The following is a 24,116-nucleotide window of genomic DNA, read 5'->3' on the forward strand; positions in this document are numbered from 1 at the left end:
GTTCACTTCCTCTAACATAACCTTGAGACGCCCCGATTCTTGTGCGCACCCCCGGTTACTGAGCTTTCGCTCGTGTGCAGAACGCGTATACATACCTTTGCCTTTCTTGACCTTGTATATCAGGTTCCTCCAGGTCAGGTCGATGCTCTCGAAGTTCCTGAACCCGTTGTGGCGGCCGTTGCCGTTCACTTCGGTCTTGAAGTCCACCGTCGCTGCGCATCGTACATACAGACCACCAGTGAGCAGTGCGAGGCACCAACTCGTTTGTTTCAAAGTGAAAAAGGTCGCTCACATATCTCCGGTAATAGCTCGTTTTTTTTTTCCCTTGGACAAGCTTTTTTAATAGTCGCGTGCCGTCGGGCTATTTAGATTTACGTGGGACGCGATATTTCACGCAATAGACGCGCAGTTGACACATTAATGGATGAAAGTTCACGTGTAAATCCGAAAATTCTGTTTCAAATGTGACATCTTTGAGTGTTTAATTTTTACGTCTCTGAATATTGGATTGTGAGTTTTGCCTTTGCCCACAATTAAAAGAAAGAAAGAAAGAAAGAAAGAAAGAAAGAAAGAAAGAAAGAAAGAAAGAAAGAAAGAAAGAAAGAAAGAAAGAAAGAAAGAAAGAAAGAAAGAAAGGAAGCAAGGAATGGAGGAAGGAAGGAAGAAAAAAAATAAATAAATAAAGAAAGAAAGAAAGAAAGAAAAAACTTGACTTCTTATTCGGTACACAAGGTGTAGAAATAACATAAAATCGTTTTTATACCGCACATCGCTGTCTATGTGACGTCGTGGCCAAGCTACACATATTGTAGCTTTTACCCTGCTATCCTCGCCATAAATGTACACTTCTTTCTCTCAGTCAATGTGCATACACCCGTTAAAATTTATGTTTAACGCTGCAGCTACACGCTTCGGCGAAAAATAAACGTATATATATATGGCTTTTTCACAAAAAACAATTAAACAGATTATTACAAGGCGCACCGTAGTGGAGGGTTCCGGATAAGTACAACCGCCTGGGGTTACCTCACGTGCACTATAGTACACGGGCTCCTAGCACTTCAACTCCATCTAAATGTCGTATGCAATCACGACCGGAATCGAACCTGCGTCTTTCGGTTTATCACCCCAAACCGCAAGCACTGCAGCGCCGCGGTGGCCGCTTATATATTTTGGCAATGACATTTGTACGTTGCAGCAGATCATTTATAAAGCAGCTTATGATTTAAGCGCTTTTTTTGGCTAATTGGGCGTCCGAATAAGAACGCTATTGTACATAGATTTGTCTGAATTATTAAGTGTGGTTTCTTATATGAAACAGTCTCTACGCAGGCTTCGTATTTGATTTCACTTGTGAAATATGAAAATATCTGTCATTTGGTTTCAATATATGGAGATGTTTTCTCGAATAGTCGTATTCGGTTAAAAATAATGCAGCCACGTACAATATACGGGACTCGTTCGCTTTGCGTAATCGTCGATAAACTGCAGTTTTGTGAGGTTTGTTTCCCACTATACAGTGCTAGAACATTGTATGTCCCATAGGCATTTCTTTATTTCTAGAAAATACAGCCAGTTGAACTATTAACGTTTTGATGAAATCGAATAACCAAACAATCAAGTTATCATTGCTTGCAATGAGGTCGTAGTACTATTTGACAGATTGAGGGCAACAGTTTCTCTTTTCTATTTATATGTGAAAACGTAGCGGTTGAACCAGCTGTTATGAAATCGATACACGACTAACAAATTACCAACTAAAAGGTGTGTGTGAGTGGTTGTAAAGGAAGAGGAAAAAGGCCCCCAATTTCTGTCTGCCTCAAGGGCGACACGGCGCAGTGCTTCATAGGGGAGGGGGGAAGGAGGGTGAAAAAGAATAGAAGGAAACAGGTGAAGAAATAGAGAGCCGCAGCTGTCACTGCAATCACAGTAGCCAGTAGTGTACGAGAGGTCGGTGGAAGCTCTCGGAGTAAGGGGGCATAACTAAAAGGTCGCAGGCATTCTATACACAAATAATAGAGAGTTTTAGTACTGCGTACGCTGCGTACGTGGCGGCGTTGCGTACGTAAGGACGCCACGTTTTGCGTAGTGCGCATGCGCAGACCGCAACGCGCACGTATCGCGTTACGTACGCAGCCGCGACGTACGCACGCATGAGATGCGTGCGTGCGTACGTATGAGCTGATGGCGCCGCTCTCGAACAAGTTCGCGACAGCGCGAGACTTCGTTTTCCAAAATGGCGGCATCGAAGGCAAGCACCGACCAGCTCTGTGGCTTAAAATATGACCATAATCTGGCTATAGCACTTGGATTGGCTCACATTGGCTGTCAACAACACGTGCTTCTATTCTGATCTACCAGATGACGCAACACGTTTCACGCTCGTTACGTGCGCGGGTACTACGGCGTACTAAAAGCCGATTAGTGGCAAACGACGCCACGTAACGCAAGGCGCTTGCGTGATGCGCACGTAGCACCGTTCCGCAGTACTAAAACGCTCTATTCTCGCAAGCGTTCGAGAAGTAACTATTGTGGACAAGGAAGTGCTTCTGACTGACAGTCCGTTCAAACCCTTCACGCCCATCGTCGACATCGCGCAGGTCTCAGAAATGACTACGCACGAGGCGATGACGCAATTATCGAAGCACATATGCATCATACGCCTGGAGAGTGTTCCTGTCGTAACGCAATCGCAAAGGCAAGCTTTTGCGTCGACTGTAAACACACCTATGTAAAGGGGAAGGCGCCTAATACGGACGTCGGCTGCTTCGTGCGAAAGACGCTGAGCTTCCGCCAAGCCGTCATAACGCGATGCGGATTGGTCGCACAGAAAACGTGAAGGCCGATCCTTATATGCGCCAAAATGCACGCGACAGCGACGAGCGACGCGACATAGTAGATCGCCTTCGCGCAAGGGGTACGTCGCTTGCACGGCGGAAACCTCGTTCACGCGAATTCTTCGGCGACGCCACTGTTGCTGGCATGAGGGCGTTTACTCGCGTCAAAAGTGGCGCGTTGTCAGCTGCGCGCAACGCATTAACTGGTCAGCAGTAGCATTAACTGGTCAGCAGTGGGTATTACTAAGCAGCGGCTGGAGTATTGGTGGAGGAAAAGCAGAGAAGTCGATAAAATAACATCCCAGCCAAGAGTAGCGGCTGGGCAAAATTAAAAAGACATCCGAGTTGAGGGACGAAATTTAAACTCGAACTATTAAGGTAGGCTAGATGGCGCATGCCGTCACCCCGATTCAAACGGGAGGCCTCTAATCATCATCATCATCATCATCATCAGCAATGTAAAACACGGTGTTTTGTTTGCAACATGGTACATAAAATGTTTATCAGTGTCTTGCAGTAGTTGTTTTGATTCCGTCAGCGCTGTTACGCACCTCAAATCAGATGGCGCTGTTTGTAGTTCCTATCCACGCACGTTCGCGTTCAGCGATTTTTTGATTTATTTATTATTTGGTGTGTGTACGTAGAAAACACGAAGACATAGTGGGAATAGGGAGGGAACAGGCTGGCAATTGCCAGCTATAGGGGCACAACGCCTGCCTGCTCCTCCGGAAGCAGAGACATAAGGGGAAGGAATGCAGAAGCAAAGAAAAATGAGAGAGAGAAGGGGAAAATAAAAAAAGGAAAAAAAGATCACACATGCGCAAACACAAATAAATAGTCACACGAAAAATGTCTATAATTGCGACGTCTAGACCGTTTTCTTTAAGAAAGTTAAAAGGGCTCTATGGGCCTGGTCACGCCTATAGAAGCACACCTTGGAACAAACAATCGTCAAAGGTCGTGCAAATTGTGCGTAGTCTATTTTGAGTAGTGCTCGCTGGACAACGAATAATGTAGGGCGCTCTAAAATGGCGTGTTTTAGTGTCTCACCTGAGCCACACGACGAACCCTATCGGACTGTCAGCGTGTCCTTGGCGGTATAATCGTTCGCACACTGACACAAAACCAACTCTTATAGCTTATATAACAGGGATCAGTCACAACCATGCACTCGTCGCTCTTGCCCATTCATATATACCTGGTTAAGGTTAAGGTTAAGGTTAAAGATGTTGTAAGTAGCCGGCGGATCTAGCCTTGCATATATATACCTGGTGTGCATCAATACATCAGTGACGTACTGATGACTGTCGCTACTTAATTACCTATATACCTGGTGTGCATCAATAGGCAACTAAGTAGCGACAATCATCAGTACGTCAATGATGCAGACCTTGTGCCGGTGCTTCACTATTGGCTGCAGAGCACAATACTTCGCGGACGATGTGCGACAGTTTCCAAATCTGCGAACACATAGCGGTAGGACGAAAACCACCGTCGACACGTCAGGCGAACGTCTTGTTTCGTCCCTCATAGCGTCGCACATCGCTGTCGCGTGAATATTCACGCTTATGGTGTTTGACCGTGAAAAGCACGAAAGAAGAGGCGTTGTGGAAGCGATCGATTGAGCACGAAAAGTTCTTCACAGGGGAATTAAGGCCTAATTTTTTATTGTACTGTCGGGATTGCAATTGCGCTCCAGAATTCAATAAATGCGCAGTTTTGTATACAGGCTCAAGACGGTAGAAACATATGCCTTGTGGTTTAGTCATGAATAATAAAGTGAAGCACGAAATCAATAAATTAATTTATGGAACGCTAGTGTTGTTAATTTTCCCATCATATATTCACGATCAAAAAAAGTAAATGAAAGTGTTTTATTTTTGAGCACTGCGCTAAATTGTGAGCACTTGAGTACCATAGTGACGTCACGGATTGTATAGTATTCCTTTTTAATGTTTCGTATTTCTGATCACATTGGCGCAATAACTTTTTTTCGATCTTGCTACGTTACGTATCTGGCGCCTTTAGAACATGTAATTGATTCCTAGCTTTAAAAGAATGATGTAGACGCCAACTGAATCCGCCAAAACTCGGGACAGCACGGTGAGTTGGTGCGAAAACTTTTTAACCGGCTTGCCATGGGCCCTCTTGCCAGATGCGTGTTGCTATTGATAACGTATATATGGGAAACAGCGTGAAAGACAAGAACAGTAAGGAGATATACTACCACATCTTGCCTTTACTGCCCGCGTCTTCTGCGCTGCTTCCCCTACATTATGTTTAACCGACTATCTGACAAGTTCAAATTTCGTTCTTTCGGTAATGTGAAGTGGCAGTTCGCCAATACGACAAAAGTCGTTATTTCCCTTAATGTCCGTTTCGACACTGCTTCCTTGCGTGGGTTCCCACGTGTGCCATGTTGTTGGGTGGTACTGCGGCAGTGCTATAGGCCTGTGGCAGCTTGGGCTAGTTGGTATGGCATGACGATAGTTATAGCGCGAGAACAAAACGACGACACAGAGACAAGAAGGACACGCGCTCGTGTCTTTCGTGTCCTTCTTGTCTCTGTGTCGTCGTTTTGTTCTCGCGCTATAACTATCGTCATGCTATAGGCCTGTTCCGTGATGCAAACGGCGGCGGATGCCGTCGACATTACTGAGGTGCTTGTAGCGACGTCGTGGATTCCTCCCAGCCTAAAGATCACCTCCGTCATGGGGGAAAGAAACATGGCCCCCCGTCTTCTGTGATCACGTGACAACTGGCACAGCATCTGCATAGTTGCCTCCGAGCACGGCGCCTACCACTGTTTACAAACATGGATTAGCTGTATACGTGGGCCAGCGCCGATGATTGTTGAGTGTGCCCTCGTTTCGCCAACGTGGGTATTCCAGTTGATAGCGTTCGCTTCGTCCCAACAGTGTCGCTCGTTCTAGTGTGCGCAGGTCTTGCCTTGTATGGGAGTAACGACGCATCTGATAAACGCGTCTGTTCTCAAGTTCAGACAACAGTGCCTTTGAGCCATTTGCATTGCGGTGACGCAAGTAAACGACGCGTGACCATTCATTTGAATGCGTGCACGGACAAGTGTTTAAGGTTTGTTATTCATCGCACGAAGAATCTGCTTTACGCAAACGCAAGGACGAATAAAAAAAAGCTCCATTTTCACTGCCGCGCACAAGGTCGTACGACACTCGCTGTTCTCGCGACGCCTGACGGCTGCATTTTCTTTGTTCGCGAAGCACGACTTCATTGACGCAGGCGATGGTCGCACATCACGTTGCCACTACTTTCTCGCTTTTCAGCGATATAATGGGGGGGGGGGGGGGGGGGGGTTCGCAGCGCCTCGTCTCTCTCATTTTAGCGGCGCAGCTGTTTAACCCTGTAACGCTCACTGTATCATAATTGGTACATCAAGTATAAGATAGATTAGATTTGTGGGGTTTAACGTCCCAAAACCACCATATGATTATGAGAGACGCGTACATCAAGTATAATACCTCAATAAAGCCGCTATAGATGTCACGATAAGCAGCTAATGCAGATTTTGATATTTTATGAAGAAGGTACAGTGAATTGCATATTATACAACAGTAATTAAATATTGGCAATTATTATTAGGTTGTGTCTCAAAGAAAAACTCATTCATATTTTTCTTAAAATGAGTTGTGCAAGAAGAGTAAGAACAGTCAGCGTTTTCTCGCAATTTTTCTGAAGGAATAACTGTTCTTGTGCATTACAAGGTTAAGCTGTGCCTTGTATGCATCGTATTCGTAAAAAACTAACAACAACAACAAAAAAAGCTTCTAGCATAGCATAGCCGTGCGTAGCAAAGAGGTGGTAAAAGGAGGCGAGAGTCAGATGGAAGGAAAGGGGGGAGAATGTACAGCATTGAATAGCGTAGTTTAACAAGGAGATGGGAAATAGAAATGGGGGTTTTGAAAGACATGTAAGAGTGAGGGAGAGAAACGAGGAGGGGGAGGAGGTAAAGCGCAGCATAGCCATGTTTCGTACAGAAAGTGGGGAGAGAGGAAAAAGAAGGCGACGAAGGGTGACAGGGAGGTAAAACAAGAAGGGTAGAAGGTGAAGCATTGCACATCCAGGTGTACTATAATTGGGGGGCAAAACAATGGGAAAGGGAAGTAAGAGTGAGGATGGGCACATAACCACTAGTACGTAGCTGCTCTTATTTTTGCGTGTCTTGCTTCACTCGTTACTTGAAGCACCTTAGCAGGTAAATCTCGTAAACGTTTTGGCAGAATTTAGTAAATAAATTAATTAATTAAATAACCACACTCACGCACACGAGGGCGTCACATATTTCTTCACGTCCCTATATTGCGGGGTGCCATGCGTAAAACGCTCATTTGAAGAACATTTTCCTTGGCCTTACTTTTTTTAACTTTTTTTTTGCAGGTGAGCTCTTAAATGACCTCGTGTTGTGTATAGCGTTATTATATGTACAGAAATATGATGACTCACCATCCCAGTCATAGTGTTCATCAGCCATCCGCCATAATGTCCATACAGGACATTAGAAACTTGGCACGAGCTCATAACTTTTTTCTGCTCTAAAAAAAGCTTCGTTTCTAAAATCTGTTGAAGTAAGAATGTATTCCTATATATTTGAATAATCGGGAATCTACGGGGAATCAGGAAATATAACGTTGTTGCAATATACCAGCAAGACCACCACATATTATTTCATAATGTTCTGCCACATAACAGAACACAAAAACTTCAACTGCATAGACAAATGAAGAGAAAAGAAATAAACAGCATGATTATTAAGATTGTCGAGTTGCACAAAGGCGTAGCTTTGTGAAAACATCCTTCCGTCGCAAGCCTATGCATGCACCAGTGCGAGGCCTCAACGTCTTGTGCCGATTCCCGCTATTGAATTTGCCGCCAGAATGTTGTGACATTTCACGTGTAGTTATGTGCATGAATTGCTTATACGGACGCCGCGGATACCACCGCGGTTCGTTCTGAAGTTGGCGTGGTATACCTTTTAGAATTCGGCAAGAACAAACATCCACAACCGCACGCAGCAGAAGCGCAGGTGTATAGGCCCTACATTCCAGTCCGATGCAACAAGAACGCTCTTTGTCGGGGTCCCTTACTCTTCGTTCTCACGCTTAGCCCTCGAGATAATTAATGTGACACGCTTATACATTTGTTCTTGCAATAATAATATCTGGGCTTTTATGTCCCAAAACCACGATATGATTATGAGGGAGACCATTGTGGAGGGCTTCGGAGATGTGGGCCATCTGCTGGTGTTCTTGACCATGCACTGACATCACACAGTGCAGTACACGGTACATTTGTATTCTTAAACGGCGCGCGCGACAAGAAGGAGACACTTAAGTGCTTATTTGATGGAACCTCCCTGATCTTTTCGGCAGTATGCATTATAAGTAGTTGGACATTAGACGCCGACTGCAAAAAAAAAAAAAAGAAACGATAGTGTGTCAGTGTGTGGAATGGGGGGGGGGGGGCGTAAATTACTTTGTGTTTTTCTGTGGCTTTCTTCGTACTTGCTCCACGGGGCTTGATTAAGGAAGCAACGGTTGTTTGAGGAGAGTGGTTGCCGATGATGCGATCCATGACCTTGGCCTTGACAACGGCGCCCTGAGCGCTTGACGGCAAGCGCCTGCACTACGCGGTCTTCTTGGGCCTCTGCCGGACGTCACGTCACCTTTGTCCTTCAAAACCGGACTTCGCACGCAATGCCTGCTACCACGGGTCAAACATGCACCGATGCAACACCGGAAACTTCGAAACCCCTCAAGACGTATAGGCCTAAGTGGTGTAAATGTGAAACGCGTACAAAAACGGTCGCGTATGTGATCATCCTGTCAAATAGCGGGAAGCTTATGAGCAAGTCTGCAGGCATGCGAAAGTATTCCGTTAGCCCTCCTACAGCGTTGTGAGACACAGAAGGATTTCTAATCTTCAAAGTGACGTAAGAATGATACACCGATGTTTCACAGTAGTAACATACATACATACATACATACATACATACATACATACATACATACATACATACATACATACATACATACATACATACATACATACATACATACATACATACATACATACATACGTGCTGCTGCTTCTCTCCCTACAGCCTTTTTAAGTTCTCTGCGGCGTGTAAAGGTGGCTGTTTCAGCTTCACTAACAACATCGGCTCTTTGTAGGGCTAACTCTTGACGTCTTCATTTTTGGTGGACCGGTGAGGAGTATAGTTAGATTTGTCTGATTTTTGAGCAGTATAACCGTTTTTATGATGGACCGTCACCACATGACGCACCATGACGACCGGAGACACTGGCAAGCCTATCCCCTAAAGCTCTTGGCACCTGAAAGAATGTACGCGGACACACATCTATAGTGGTAGCCGCGTGGCTACCGCCTTCGGCTGACACGTCTTACACGAGAGGCCTAATTAAGTTCCTTGATCGACCAGCCGCTACACCTGGTGGGCTAAAACGTCATGTAGAGGCATTCCGAGCTATAGTAAGCAGCACGCCGCTCATCTCTCCTGTCTTATATCGTCTCTATAGGAACCACGACATAACATGTCGACCGTACGCCTCGTTGGTGCGTGCCAGACTTCCAAGGGCGCGGGTAGAAGGGACATTCACAAGTGTACTTGGCTGACCGGCGGTGTCTGCTGCCTCGGACCTGCCACTTTATATTTATCCCGAAAGCAACCTGACCTTGGCTAAGTACGTCGCCGGTCTTCATACTTATAATGATAATTGTCCGGAGTGTGCGCAGTTCATATACATTCTCTGTCATAACAACAATCTTGTGCCAACGTCTTCTGTGCGGTAGCTTTCACGTTCGTATGTGGGCCGCGAATCGCGTTCGTCTGTCGGTTGTGCTAAAAAAAGGGGAGCATTTTGTTATCAAACCTCTTCACGGATGACCTGGAGGTATACGTTTAGTTCTTTTTAGGAAGTTTTAATTCACCATTAAGGTTAGCCTGAGCATACGTCAATTGAAGAACAGAGAAATACAATTCAAAGTTATCTCACTAGTTTTGTTCCAGTTGAAAATTCCAAGGTTTTTCATTGACAAAAACATGGCGTAGTAACTTAGATTATTATACGTGCTTGTTGCGTTCTTTGATGAGACACTACTGGACAATGTATTCCAAACTCTAGATCGCAAAATATTACGTACGTGTAGTGTAGAACAATCTAGAACAACCTTCTTTGATGAGTGGTCACGAAACGGCGAGGCGATTCGCCGTTTCGTGAAGTACGTTAATACTGCTGCAGGAAATCTACCATGGCTCGAAACAGCGAACTTACACGAGCACAGACATTCTTTTCATTGCTGCACGATTTAGGTGTCCACCTGAAAGCAAAGCCGATTTAGAAAGCGGTGCCAACGGAACTCAATTTCGCTACCCCCTTCTGCTCTTGAAAGGAAAATTTAACCACCCCCGAGTCATTTTTTTTTTTTTCATCGGGCCAGGTTGTAGTTAGCATGCGACGCAATATATGTACTGAGGGTCGCTCAGCCCTTCATTCATACCAAAAATAAAAGAATCAAAGGTTAGAAGTATGCCAAAAGAAATAGTGTTAAGCATATTTCGGGTAAATGACCTCATCATGTTTAGAATTTTTCCGTCATTTACGCACTCTGGACAATGTTACGTACATAACGGTGACGTAGAAAGGCTTTATATTGTAACGCATATAACATTGAGCAGTGAAACATGCACGCGCAGCCATTTACTCTTGTTTTCAACAGATGTTCCATCCACACCGACCGCGTAGCATAGCAGAGGGCATTGTTTCGGTGTACCATGCCGGGATAGATCATGCGCGTTTTCATGCGTCCTCTCATTTGTTAGCGCAACAAAACAAGGTCTCCGGAAACGAGGGCACTATATAGAGCCCGAGCCCCGTGGGCTATACCACGCCTGGAGGGCTCGGACCCCCCCCCCCCCCCCCCCGCTTAAGTGACCTTGACGAGCACTCTATTGTTTCGGCCCTCTGGAAAGCTCCCTTCCTCCTCTCCGCCCCCCGTTCTTCGCTTTCGTCAGAAAACAGCAGCATACGCGAATGAGGTTCCGCGTTTATGATCCGATGGCGCGTTATGCACGTAGTTTAACGCGCAGGTGCGTCACGTATTAACGACTTCGAAGAGCGCAATAGCTCGATTCCATCCCCAGGCGAATAGCTTCAACGAGCTGTTTCAGGGTTTGCCTGAGATGACAGACACACAGAGGGTGAATATGCCTATTGATGAAAGACTGCGCAATTGACAGTTATGGTCCAAGCATGCGATGTAACTGCATATTGCACCAAGCATCTGTTGGCATACGTATAAGTTGTGCTCCGTTGTACAACGAGAGACAAACGGCATTTATGCATACAATCCCGGGAGATAACGTCGTTTAGTTCATTTTGTGTTTTTTCATTATTTAAGAAAAAAATTTTGCACACTATAACGTTCAGCTCGACCGTGGAGGTGTGCATATTTATTTGGTATGTATAGTTTAGTACTTCCCATGAAAACGTCCCTTGTGTGCTGACGTTCATTTCTGTATAACGCTTTCTTTCTTCTTCTTCTTCTTTTTTTTCAATTTTTGCAGTTCTTAAATAATCAGTCTGCTATACTGGGTTAACAAATCTAGCGCAACCTACATTAGCATACTTTTTGTCTTTAACTACTAGACTGTAAAGTCGCGAATAACCTATCAATAGTAGCTGCACGAGTCCTTCTAACTTTTGTCTTTGAAATACGCGTTCCGAAGCGGTTCAGTCACATGCATGCTCTCGTTGCTCTTCATTGTGTAATTAGCAAAGAGATTTAATTGCTAAAGCCTATCACTTTGCGTGCTGTATATGCAAGTATCTGTGGGCTTTCGCTATTTGTCTCTGCGGAAGCGTGGCGCTCGTAATTGAGTAGCATAAGCCACATAATAAGAATAAAAACTTTTCCGGATGTCTCGCACCCTTGTAAAAATGGATTCGTTCATTTGCAGACAGCAGCCGCGCACAAATTTTCTTGTAAACACTGAACGTGTAATGTTGTCGCTTTCGAGGTCGAATAATTAAACCTACCGGCTGCAAACTCCCTTAAGACTGCTATTTCAAGACGCAGTTTTGGGAGTCCGAATGAGTGCACTCGTGTTATAAATGCTCCTGGCAACTCTGCTGTATAGTAAGAATCAAGGACAGTCATGAATCATCGAGTAGTTTACTTGCGAAAGCCAACCGCAACGACGAGGTATACACACACGCTCACTGTGCAGAGCGGCGACATTTTCGGTTATTAGTATACGCTATGTAAGGTAAAAGAAATTCTCTGAGCCTGTCGTAAAGATCCGTTTGCGTGACCTCGACAACCACAAGGTCCTTCAATACTGCATCTTCCGAGTAACTGCGATTCGGCTGCAAAGCGCACAATGACGAGTGATAAGTGCTACAACGCAAAAAGTTGTTGGTAGTAAGCTTAAGAAGTATTGCTCTTTAAAAGGTGCGCCGTTCTCCCAATTGTCTGCCCACTGTGGCGCCTGCGGTTGAGCCCCAAAATGGGGCCGCGCGACCAGTGTTTACAGACACACTGAATTTCGCATAAGATGGGTGAAGGCTTTGCTATCTGCAAAAAATGGTGACGCGTGTGCTGTAGAGCACTGTCGCGATTGCATTACTCGATTGCGAGGTGACGTATTTAGAGAAAACTTAATGATGCCACATGGGTAGTCTTTGGTCACGTGCATAGGTTGCACACGCATGTTTTTTTCTCGTTTCTTCCTTTTGCTTTTTTTCATTTTCGCTGAAATATATATCAACCAATTGTTAGCCAGCGCTCGTGTTGGTTTTCGTGATTCGTCTCTGTGCTGTTCCAATATGAACACAAGCCAACTATAGTTGGCGTGTGTTCATACTGCAACTCTCTCTTCTACTGAAGAAGCGAGAGTTGGACTATAGCCCAATTCTGCCTTCTGCTGCAGTTTGGGAAGTATAAACAGAAGTAGTAGCCTTTCAATGTTGCGTTTTGCTACCACAACACTTGCATCGATTTGTCCGGCGTGGGATGCAATAACTTTGAGGGGTAAGGAAACGAGTACTGAACGAGAAAAATAGAGAAGGAGACAGAAAGAAAGGGGGAAAGAGGAATTTTCGGTCAAAGAAGCGTTTCTGACGTGGTGGGATTCGAACCCATGTACCCGCGATCCGCATTCGCACTACGCGGATATATCCTGGCATGCCAGCAGTGCATTGCATGTATCCTTCTATAGTACTTAGAGCAAGGTGGTGGGAAATGGAAGTGAAGGCTAGGAGGAAATAAACAGGAAGAGACTAGAGTATAGTACTGAAAGAAAGAGAAAAAACAGGTGGAGGGAGAGGAACGCATGAAACGGAAAAAAAAATTAAAAAAGCGAGAAAGGAGGAGAGAAAGAGCGATATATAAACAGCGAAAAAGAAACAAAAAAAAACTGAGAGGTGAGAGAGAAGAAGAAAGAGAGCGAAAATGAAAGAGAAGAATAAAGAGAAATATAGAAGGTTGCTCAGTTCTCCACCGCCCTCAGCTTCATTATCACTACTATAGTCGATGCAGCATTAAATCTTTTTTTTTTTTTACATTGAGATTGTAATTACGTTCAGTGTCCGAGTAGAGTACATTCACCTTAGTGTTAAGTATGAGCTCCGGGTGGAAAGGGTGGGAGACATCTTCCTGGTATGAAAAATAAGTTTGTATGTACTTGAATGAAGTGAAGTATTTTTAATGACTTGTAACACACAGCAGAGCCCGGATGACAAGTAATTGCACACGCCGTAATAGACGTACTCGTTTATAAGGTAACACACTTTTCAGAACATAGCATTTAAATCACCCGTTTGGCTTTTAAGACAAACTGAAGTTTAATACTTTTAGAAACTTCTGTAAAAGCTTTTTTTATAACAAGCATTTTTTTCTGAAGGTCTGCCTGTGGGCTATGGATCAGTCATTCTTTTTGTTTTTTTTAAGATTCTTCTGTCTAGAAGTAACAAATGATGCGCGAACTCGAGAAGGAGAGAGAGAGAAGGAGAGAGGAAAGGCAGGGAGGTTAACCAAGCTTGGCTCGGTTGGCTGCCCTACTCGAGAAGGAGATGAAGCAACTCATTTATAGGCGGCCCCAATATGTGCACTGGGAACTGGATGCACGTTTTATCCCGTATAGGAAGTGTCGCGTAAATGCATTACCAAACGCGGGCGGCGGAGAGAAAACCCGCCTCGACGTAACCCGTGACTTCGGTCAGGCGTCGCCTTCTCGTCTCCCAACTCCGAAAGCGCCCCCAAACCACACTATAGTGGTGGTGTCAATCGCGGTGGCGATCAGTGAAGAAACACTTCCCCAGGAATTGGCAATAGTGGTTTCGTTTTAGAGTTGCTGGGAGGAATACTGTACAACGGTGTCATTTGACACCACCGTGGACAAGAGAGTTCAATAATCTCCATTATTGTTCTGTAGCGGCGCGAAAGCGGCTTGTGAGTCGCTAAACATAACCCGTTTGGCGCATTTCTTGCGGCTGTCGATTGTCGCGCCCCGTAACTGCAAAATGTTCAAGGCCGAAGAATTCACACGAGACATTTTGAATGCTTGCTAGTCCTTTCTCTCCATCGTGGTATTAAGAGGGCACCCGGCCAGAACAAGGCTGGCCTGATTACCACGATAGAGGCGGTGATAGTTGTTGCGGTCGATGCCAATGGTAAGTATAGCTATAGCAGAGTCAAACCACGAAAGCAGCTGGGAATTCGCCGCAAGATGACCAACACGTGTCCGCAAAATACCCATTAGTCCTTGGCTTGGGGTACCCCTTTCCCGTGTTTTTGAACGGCTCCTCTATACGTTTAGTGTGTGCGCAGCAGGCCGTTACGAAGATCACGCATCATGATAACCCTTACAAACCATCAAGCGAGGACTTTCTTATCGTTCGGCTGGGAGAGGTAGCGTAAGAACAGCTGTCATTATAACCTAATATATGGCGATCGCGTCAATGCGTTCAGTTAACCTCTCAAGTGTCCGTAACAGTATTATTTTTTGTTTGTTAGTTTGCTTCGCACACATATTTGGTTTGTTCTTGCCTCAGCCCCAGCTTCGCGTTCGATTATTTCTTCTGCGATTCAGCCAAGCGCCCACTACGCTTGTGCAAGGCAACGCACAAACCTACGCAGCTGTTCATTTCGTTCATGATTCTGTTGCTGATGATAATGAAATATGCCTGAGCGCTTGGCAATGGGTGGGTCTTTAAAACACCCAGTCGTTGCTCGATTTGCAACCTTTAACGTATGGTGCGATTCTAGGCTTCTACCACGAAATTCACGATGCGTTAAGAAGACTGCTTCCTTTAGATGACATTCAGACGATGTTTTTGTTGTTGTTGTTTTCAAAGCATTCGCAGCAAGTTTCGTGGCTTTGTATCGAACACCCGCTTGACACGCAGACGGTCTGGGTTCAATTCCCACTCAGGCCCAGTAGTTTTTATTATTTAGTTTTTATTTGCACCTGTTTCGAGTTTTCGGTCACGCACAGAATGATTTTTCGCTCGCAATCCACGACGCCCACACAAGCAGCAACACTAACACCCGAATCTCTGCGAAACTCTCTCTCTAACGCTATCACATTCAAATTTCATATTTCGGAACCAACGTCCAGATTTTAATCATTCAATAGATTCACATTGATACGTTTCTCGAGCCCTGACGTCTAATCTACTTCAAAAATGACCCGTATAAAGTTATGAGAATGGCCTCCGTTCAAATTGCAACGTTAACTAACAGCTTGTTCATTTAATTATCAAATGTGGTTATAGCAGCCATCGTATAGCGTTCTTACAAGCCACTGGATTGGATTCAAGTTTTTTTTTTAAAATTTGCTCCATCGTAACAGGACTAATTCTCATCTTCATACTTCACCATCGTAACTCATCACCTTTTCGCTCCCCTGCACACCCTTCACCCATCCCTATAGTGTATGGTAGCTGGCCAAAACAGACTGCTGCTTAGGCTGATCTCTCTGCCTTTCTATATATCAATTATCTCTCCCCCTCCTTGTTTTGGTTCAGCAATGTGAGCTGCCTGTTGAATGGAGACTAGGTCAGTGGTGTCTGAAGTGGAAAATGGTAAGAGAACACGAGGCTGCCCACGTACAAGACGTCGAGATGCTTCTAGCGTGCAGCCACTCCCCGCTCAGTGTCGGACTGATGAAAACGCCCAGCACAGCACTCTAGAAAGCGGCTATAAGAAGTATAAAACGCGCGATACAATCCACGGGTCAATATCGCAGCTGCAATCAACCATTTATCTCACTGACCTTGGAATGCTCATCGTGTCGCCGGGAGTCACCATGTCACTCAAGAACAACCTCATTTTACTGTTGCCCGTATATTTAACGTACAACTTCTCCGCCTCGGTTGTACAGTAATTGCGGTGCTCGCGGCCTGCGACCCGAAAGTCGCAGGTTCGATTCCCGCCGCTGCGGTCACACTTTGATGGAAGTAAAATGCTAGTGGCCATGTAGCCGTCCACATGGCATTCCTCATAATCATATCGTGGTTCTGGCCTGTAAAACCTCATATATTATTATTACATTAGGTCAATGCTGGAGGTTCATTGTTTATATGCTCCTGTATCTGCACGTGTGCGTCTCTTGAGTCCCAAATGCTGGCGACTCAAGAAACATGCACTTCGAAGAACTAAAATATATCATCATCATCATCACCACCATCATCATCATCAGCCTGACTACGTCCACTGCAGGACAAAGGCCTCTCCCATGTTCCGCCAGTTAACCCCGGTCCTGTGCTTGCTGCTGCAAATTTATACCCGCAAACTTCTTAATCTCATCTGCCCACCTAACCTTATGTCTCCCCCAACTCACTTGCCTTCTCTGGGAATCCAGTTAGTTACCTTTGATGACCAGCGGCTATCCTGTCTGCGCGCTACATGCCCGGCCCATGTACATTTCCTCTTCTTGATTTCAACTATGATATCCTTAACCCCCGTTTGTCCCCTAATCCACTCTGCTCTCTTCTTGTCTCTTAATGTTATACCTACCATATTTCTTTCCATCGCTCGCTGCGTCACGGGTTCCTTAATACGCAATTATATCGCGGGTTCCTTAATACGCGATTTCGTCCTGGCACCTGACTGCTCACACAATGCCAGCGTGCCCCTAACTGGGGCAATTGATACCGTCTGCGGGTGGAATGCGCACAATGCGGAAAGCTGTTGACTTTCACGTCTGTGCAGTGTCACTCGGTAAAGTTCGTATCATATTTTTAGTTCGTATCAACGTCAAGCGTTCATGACGAGTCAAATGCAGCTGCTATATACAAGCGCTGTTTCTGAAACTATGTTTTGCGAGAGAACACTCTGACGCACGCAATACGTGCAATCAGATGCAAACTATCCGTACGCCAAGATCAGGTCGGAATGCCTTTGAAGAATTTTATTATACAGTAATAGCAAGTGTTATCGTAAATGGTTCACAATCTTTTGCTGTGTCACACAAGTAGGAAACGCGTCCACAAGGAGTTTGCAAAGCGGTTAGGGCACACAACTCGAAGTGTAAATACGAAGACATATATCGACATTGATTGATATGTGGGGATTAACGTCCCAAAACCACCACACTATTATGAAAGACGCCGTAGCGGAGTTCTCCGGAAATTTCGACCACCTGCGGTTCTTTAAAGTGCACCCAAACGTGAGCACACGGGCCTACACCATTTCCGCCTCCATCGGAAATGCAGCCGCCGCAGCCGGGATTCGAGCCCGCGACCTGCGGATCAGCAGCCGAGTACCTTAGCCACAAGACCACCGCAGCGAGGTGACATATATCGACATATAGAGGAGCTGTGCGCTCATAAAATATCATTCGGCCATGTATTATTTCGAGTTAACACAAGTTGATACACTAAGTCACACTGCACTAGACATATTTTATTGAAAGTACTAAACGCTGGGCGAGTTGGTAATTCCTAACGAATCCGCGCGAAAAGGCGAAGAGAAACAGAGAAGGCACGCACACAAGCGCAGACTAGCAGCTGAAAGTTTATTCAAGGATACACAATAAACCTTCAATATCCTTGAATAAACTTTCACTTGCTAGTCTGCGCTTGGGTGTGTGCCTTCTCTGTTTCTTGTCACCTTCTCGCGCAGTTTTGTAGTTATATTTCCTTGTCTGTCAAATGATATCAGCACATTGAGGGATAATAGCGCTCGTTAAATCACAAAGGCGTACATTGACGAACACCACCCGGGGTTCTTTGACAAGCACCGAAATTCGAGTGCACGGGCCTCTATAGCATGCTGCCTCCATCTAAATGCGGCCGCCGTTGCTGGGATTCGATCCTACGACCTTCCCGTCAGCAATCCAGCACCGTGACCAACGCGGCGAATGATACAGAAAGGTACAGGAGCAGGCCAGAACACTCTGACATGCAATATTTGAGCCATAGAGTAGTGTCACAAACGAAAAAGAAGGGGGGGGGGGGGCGAGTATTTCATTTTCTTTTTTTTCGTAAGAAACCACCATGTGTAATCTTACGCAATAGTCAATTTTAGCTAACTCTTATTGCACAGAGCTGCAAAGTTGGCGGACTGGAGCCAATCGCCATTGTCTACTTCAGTGTTCTATCTACGCTGATATGAAAGCAGCAATGTCGAGGGCTGGGTCATTCGACATATGATTGAAGAAGAAAAACCAGTCTCAGTGACAAGAAAGTTACTTCCTGAAATCTACTGTTTCGAGTGGTTCGTAATTAGATTACTTATTTCGTGTGTTTGTGTGCGTGCGTGTGTGTGTGTGTGTGTGTGTGTGTGTGTGTGTGTGTGTGTGTGTGTGTGTGTGTGTGTGTGTGTGTGTGTGTGTGTGTGTGTGTGTGTGTGTGTGTGTGTGTGTGTGTGTGTGTGTGTGTGTGTGTTCTGCAGTGACTGCCGGGTGTTTTCAAACGACTTCCTGTTGGTACTCTACCTATGTGCCGTTGCCGTCTCTAGCTGTGTTGTTAGTCTAGCATTGTGCCATTTTCGTGTCCGTTGTGCTTAAAACTGTTTTCCTTTTTTCATCTCAAAATGGTAATCCTATTTACTCAGTAGACTCTCGAAGAATATGCCCTTCCCTTCCTCTTCCCAAGCACATACATTGAACGATAACTGATCGTAGTACATTTATCATTAGTCCTGTGAACATACGTGCGTTTCACATATCCCAGTGCTTCCCCACAACACGTAGAGAATTTACCATGTAAGACACGCTGCACTGCGACAACGTAGCCCACTTTCGCTTGAAATACTTTCCTGAAACCTCATTTTTTCAGTTGCACATAAAGATTAAAAATGTGCGCGAACTTTGCCTAGCGCTGTTCTCAGGCCATCCCGATTGTGTTGTAGTCAGGCTTTTTTCTCTCTCCCTCTACCAAGCTATAGCTTCTAATGTATCCGATCTGTCGGAAAAAAAGACTAAAGGAGAGTGTGGCAGCTTGGGCTATTTGGTATGGCATGACAATAGTTATAGCGCGAGAACAAAATGACGACACAGAGACAAGAAGGAGCTCGTGTCTTTCGTGTCCTGCTTGTCTCTGTGTGGTCGTTTTGTTCTCGCGCTATAACTATCGTTCGGCCGGAATAACTATTTTTTTAAGTCATACTGTTTTGTACACTGACGCGCCATGCACTTATTCATTCAGGTACACTGGCTTGTAGGTTTTCATAGCTTTAATCAGCGAAGCTCTTACGTTAACTCAAGCCGGCTACACTAACAACACAGCCAGATTATGGCTGCAGACTCGCTTGGTAGCCTAGTATATCTGATATGTTGCCTCATAACACCTTTGGACCACCACCAGAGGGCATGGAGGCTTGCAGTAAAAACGTCATTAGGAAATGAATTGTTGGAACGTTATCTAGCGCCTTTTGGTAACTACGACTTGTTATATTTATTAAACAAGGTAGTGTCTATATTTGCCGGCTGCCGGCAGATTATATCAGTCGACCGAATGCCGGCAGTTCTTTTCTATAGGAGAATTGCAAGTAACGAGGTTAGGTTTTATGTTCACGTCACAAACAAAACGTACTCGATGTTTTTCACGCCACTTCGAGCGGCTACGTCGGCAAATGCTTAAATACCGGGTCGACTCCACCGACTTGCCTTGGCCAACTGATGGGAAGCTCAGGTCTTTGACTGTCCTTGACAATGGTGATCAGTGTTGCTAAATGTGTGTGGGAGTGTTGCGCTAAAATGTCACTGGTTTCTGGTGCATTATGCTAGCTGCCGGCACTACACGTGCAGCCCCTATTCTGCCGGCACATGTATCGCCGGCATGACAGCCTCACCAGAAATGGGTGGCAGATAAGTCACATAGCCATGGGAGAAACTGTCGGCAACTTTTTTTTCCGGGATAATATGCCAGCACTATAGGCGCGGTCTTTATTCATATGTCGAAGAACATCAAATTGTGCTCTGAAATGTTATAAAGTGACAACGCTAAAAAATATGTTGTCGGGGCTGTTCAGCTTGCGATGCAAGAGATTGAAGCCAGGCTGCTCACATATCGAAAACCCAGGAAGCAGAACTTCCGCGGCCCGCGCTTCGGATCATCGGACGTTTATGAAACTGAAAAAACAAAGCTCGTTGTCAAATACGACATTTGCCTGAGCCGCCTGACTGAAACCTAAAACCATGCCGTGAATACAGCGCAGAGTTGTAGGAAAGAAGTAGAACGAGAGATGCAACCCACGCGTCAATATCTCGGGTTTTCTGGACGAAGTGGAACCAACGTCTTTCCGCGCATTGCGCTTATGATGGTGCATGTTATGCCGAAACTTCCTTGTGATTGAGGTGGTGAACAATTGCTGTGTATCGTATAACCTTGTACTGAGGCACATTTCAAGTACATTTCCATGCAGGACGAGCGGGCGCGATTGAGTAGGTAAAGGTGATTGTGCCGCTGCAGTTGTGTTCGATACCATAACAAGTTCACCAGTGGACTAGTGCAGAAGCATCTGAAGATGCAGTTGTAACGCTAATATGCATCATGTACAAATTATATCAGCGGGATGATAACTTCTCAAAAACTGAACGTGCCTTCACGGTAATCTCACATGCAAACAACATGATGTGTACCTAAGTGCCGCTGCACGCGCTGTGTTTCTATAAATCATTGCAGGGGATGCTTTTCGAAATGTGTCTGGACAGCAAGAAAGTGTGAGATTCATGGCACTTACGGATCACGTCGTCGATAACTCCGTTTGGGACGTCCAGTGCCATGTTGTCGAAGCACTTTGGCGGCGCGTCGTTTTCCAACTTGGAAACGTTGAGAAGAACTGCGCCGGAATCCATCTTAGTTTTGTAGACAACGTCCACGCAGGCTTGCGAACGTGTAGTCTTCCCCGAGGCAGGCCACAAGCACGAAGCCGCGTGGCGTCCTACTCGTCGACTTCACGGAGCACACACTTGCGGCGGGAGACTGGTGGCCGCCCGTGGCACGGAATAAACAACAAAATGTGTGCCGATTTCACGGCCCTTGCGAGAAGCTGTCCGGGACTTCCTCTGCCGCGGACCCACTCAGACGGCAGAAAGCGGGAGTCCGGCGCGCCACTTTTCTTCTCACCGCATGACTCTCGCTGCTCGGCGATGGCGGTCGTGGACTCGAGTGTCGTTTGAGCGAAGCCCTTCCTGCTGCAGCCGTCCCTGCTTGGCGCCAAACTACGCTGAAGTGGCCGCGCGCTCAGCGCGAGCGTGTTCTGCGAAGGAAGGTTGTTTCACGGAGGAGCGCTGGCAGCGGAGGTAACCCCTTCTCTCCTTCGGTACGGTCGGTCGTCGCCACGAGACGAGAGGGCAGTGCGGGCAGGCCTTTCGCTCGTGAACAGCTACAACAGGACAGGTGCACTGCCTCCAACCGGACTTGACTGTTCCCGTACCCGGAATTAGGTATGCGACAAGTCGAGAACTGCGATGTACGCTCCCTGTCCACCACCGCCCAGGCAATGATGCCAAGGGAGGGAACCCACGCGAAAGCAATGGCTTAGAGTGCCGAGACAGGTTTTTTTTTTTGTTTGTTTTCCAAGGCCTCGGCCACGGCGAACGCCAAAATACGAAGGGCCACCTTCACTTGAGAAAGGGGAGCTGCCGAAGGGCTCACAGAGCGCGAGCAAGGTCGACCATAAGCGCACGTGCGGAACTGTGGCGGTAGTGAGCGTGCTATCGAAGTCCGCTTCCTCCTCGTCCACGGATAGTTGTGCGTCGGCCGTGACACGACGATGATTTGTTTAGTATTTACTGTGCCGTCAGGTGTGCTGAGCTCGCTTTTTGTGTGCTACACTTTAGTCAGGCCAAAGTGTCACCTCCTTCGATGTCTTCGTTTAGATGAAGCCACGTCCGGACGTCTGAACGCCGGAAAGCCCGCACAGCATATTTTGGCGCTACCATGATCCTGGTGACGGCGTCAACGATGGCTTCTTCAAGCGCCTGCTTTCTTCTTCTTTAGTCTATCACGAGAAGTTGTGTGCAGCTTGTGGATCACACCAGCGCGTAGCAGTGGCCTTCTAGGCTCGTGTTCAATGATAAACTTTTTTTTTTCCCAACGATTTCTTTCTAGGACAAAACTATAAGCAATCCTGACACAGGACTTACTATAGGAGGCAACTTTCCGACCGCGAAAAACACTTACTGTCGAAAAGCTTCGTTAGTGCAGCATCCGACGTTTTCGAAGTCATGTCTGTAAGACAGATGAAACGTACGCTCCCTTCCATGCGTCGCGCTCAGTCACTTTGAGATAGCCGCAGAGTAGAGACGGTTCGAATCAGCGCTACGCGTAGCGACGAACCATCGCACTTGTTGCGCGCTCAAAAACAAAGGCGATGCGTTTCGCCACACGCCCGTTACGCGGCTGAGGCAAGTCGTGCCCGAGCGCAACAGAAATACGAGAGCTGTTTCCGATACGCCGCCTGCCAGCGGAGACCCGTTACATGCGAATGTGCGGAGAGAACACGGTGCCGACAGTGCGGCCTTGTGAGCGCGGTTCTGCGGTTCCGACAAATGTTCGGACGGAGGGGAACACGACGTCGAAAATCGCAGCTGCTGCGCTCTCGTCCCGAGGCCACGCGCGTCACGTGAGTGCTCGCGTCGTAGTACGAACTTGTCATTCGCCGAACAACAAATTCACGTCACGACAGGTATAAACTGAGCTCTTTAGTGATCCAGAGAGCGACAAAAAATATTGACGACGTGAAACGGTTCCAAAGCAACAGCGAGGCTCTAACAAGCCATAGGAAATTGTTAAATATCCCCATATATATATATATATATATATATATATGGTGGGGTGATATTCAATGGATCCGGTGGAAAATGCAGTATAAAAAGAGGTCGACAAACGTGCGAAAAAACACTAGTTTTACTAACGTTTCGGCAGGTGGGCCTGCCTTCGTCGGAGTGAATGACGAAGGCAGGCCGACGAAGGCAGGCCCACCTGCCGAAACGTTAGTAAAACTAGTGTTTTTTCGCACGTTTGTCGACCTCTTTTTATACTATATATATATATATATATATATATATATATATATATATATATATATATATATATATATATATATATATATGTATGTATGTGTGTGTGTGTGTGTGTGTGTTGTCTGATGAAGATCAGTCTCCGATCGAAACGTCAGCAATAAACAGTTTTTTTAGAAGCGTATATTTACTTTCCCCTAATCTACGGCAACCGAAGTCAGACTCTTCATAATCAATATATATATATATATATATATATATATATATATATATATATATATATATATATATATATATATATATATATATATATATATATATATATATATATATATATATATATATATATATATATATATATATATATATATATATATATATATATATATATATATATATATATATATGTATGTATGTGTGTGTGTGTGTGTGTGTGTGTGTTGTCTGATGAAGATCAGTCTCCGATCGAAACGTCAGCAATAAACAGTTTTTTTAGAAGCGTATATTTACTTTCCCCTAATCTACGGCAACCGAAGTCAGACTCTTCATAATCAATATATATATATATATATATATATATATATATATATATATATATATATATATATATATAGCCGATTTGGTATCGCCATATATAGTAAAGCCAACTGTCTTTAAAATTGAGCAATGCTTAGGAATGCTTAAAAATAAATACATTGGAGTTATAATTCCTCCGTACATATTATTACTGACCCAAAATATCAACACACCAG

The 24,116-nt window shown here is 45.4% G+C and overlaps 1 protein-coding gene across 1 annotated transcript in view; it reads right to left on the reverse strand.

Annotated features, from left to right (window-relative positions):
* LOC119171588 (ATP-binding cassette sub-family G member 1) overlaps window positions 1–22,901 on the reverse strand; it is a 57,842-nt gene extending 34,941 nt beyond the window's left edge. The window contains exons 1-2 of the mRNA XM_075892415.1: window positions 21,081–22,901; window positions 96–212 (exon numbers count right to left, since the gene is read on the reverse strand). Coding sequence (XP_075748530.1) covers window positions 96–212; window positions 21,081–21,195 — 232 coding nt within the window. The 5' untranslated portion in view covers window positions 21,196–22,901. The remainder of the gene's footprint in view (window positions 1–95; window positions 213–21,080) is intronic.
* Between the last annotated feature and the right edge of the window lie 1,215 nt (window positions 22,902–24,116).

This window comes from Rhipicephalus microplus, chromosome 4 (assembly GCF_043290135.1).
Source record: "Rhipicephalus microplus isolate Deutch F79 chromosome 4, USDA_Rmic, whole genome shotgun sequence".
Taxonomy (NCBI): domain Eukaryota; kingdom Metazoa; phylum Arthropoda; class Arachnida; order Ixodida; family Ixodidae; genus Rhipicephalus; species Rhipicephalus microplus.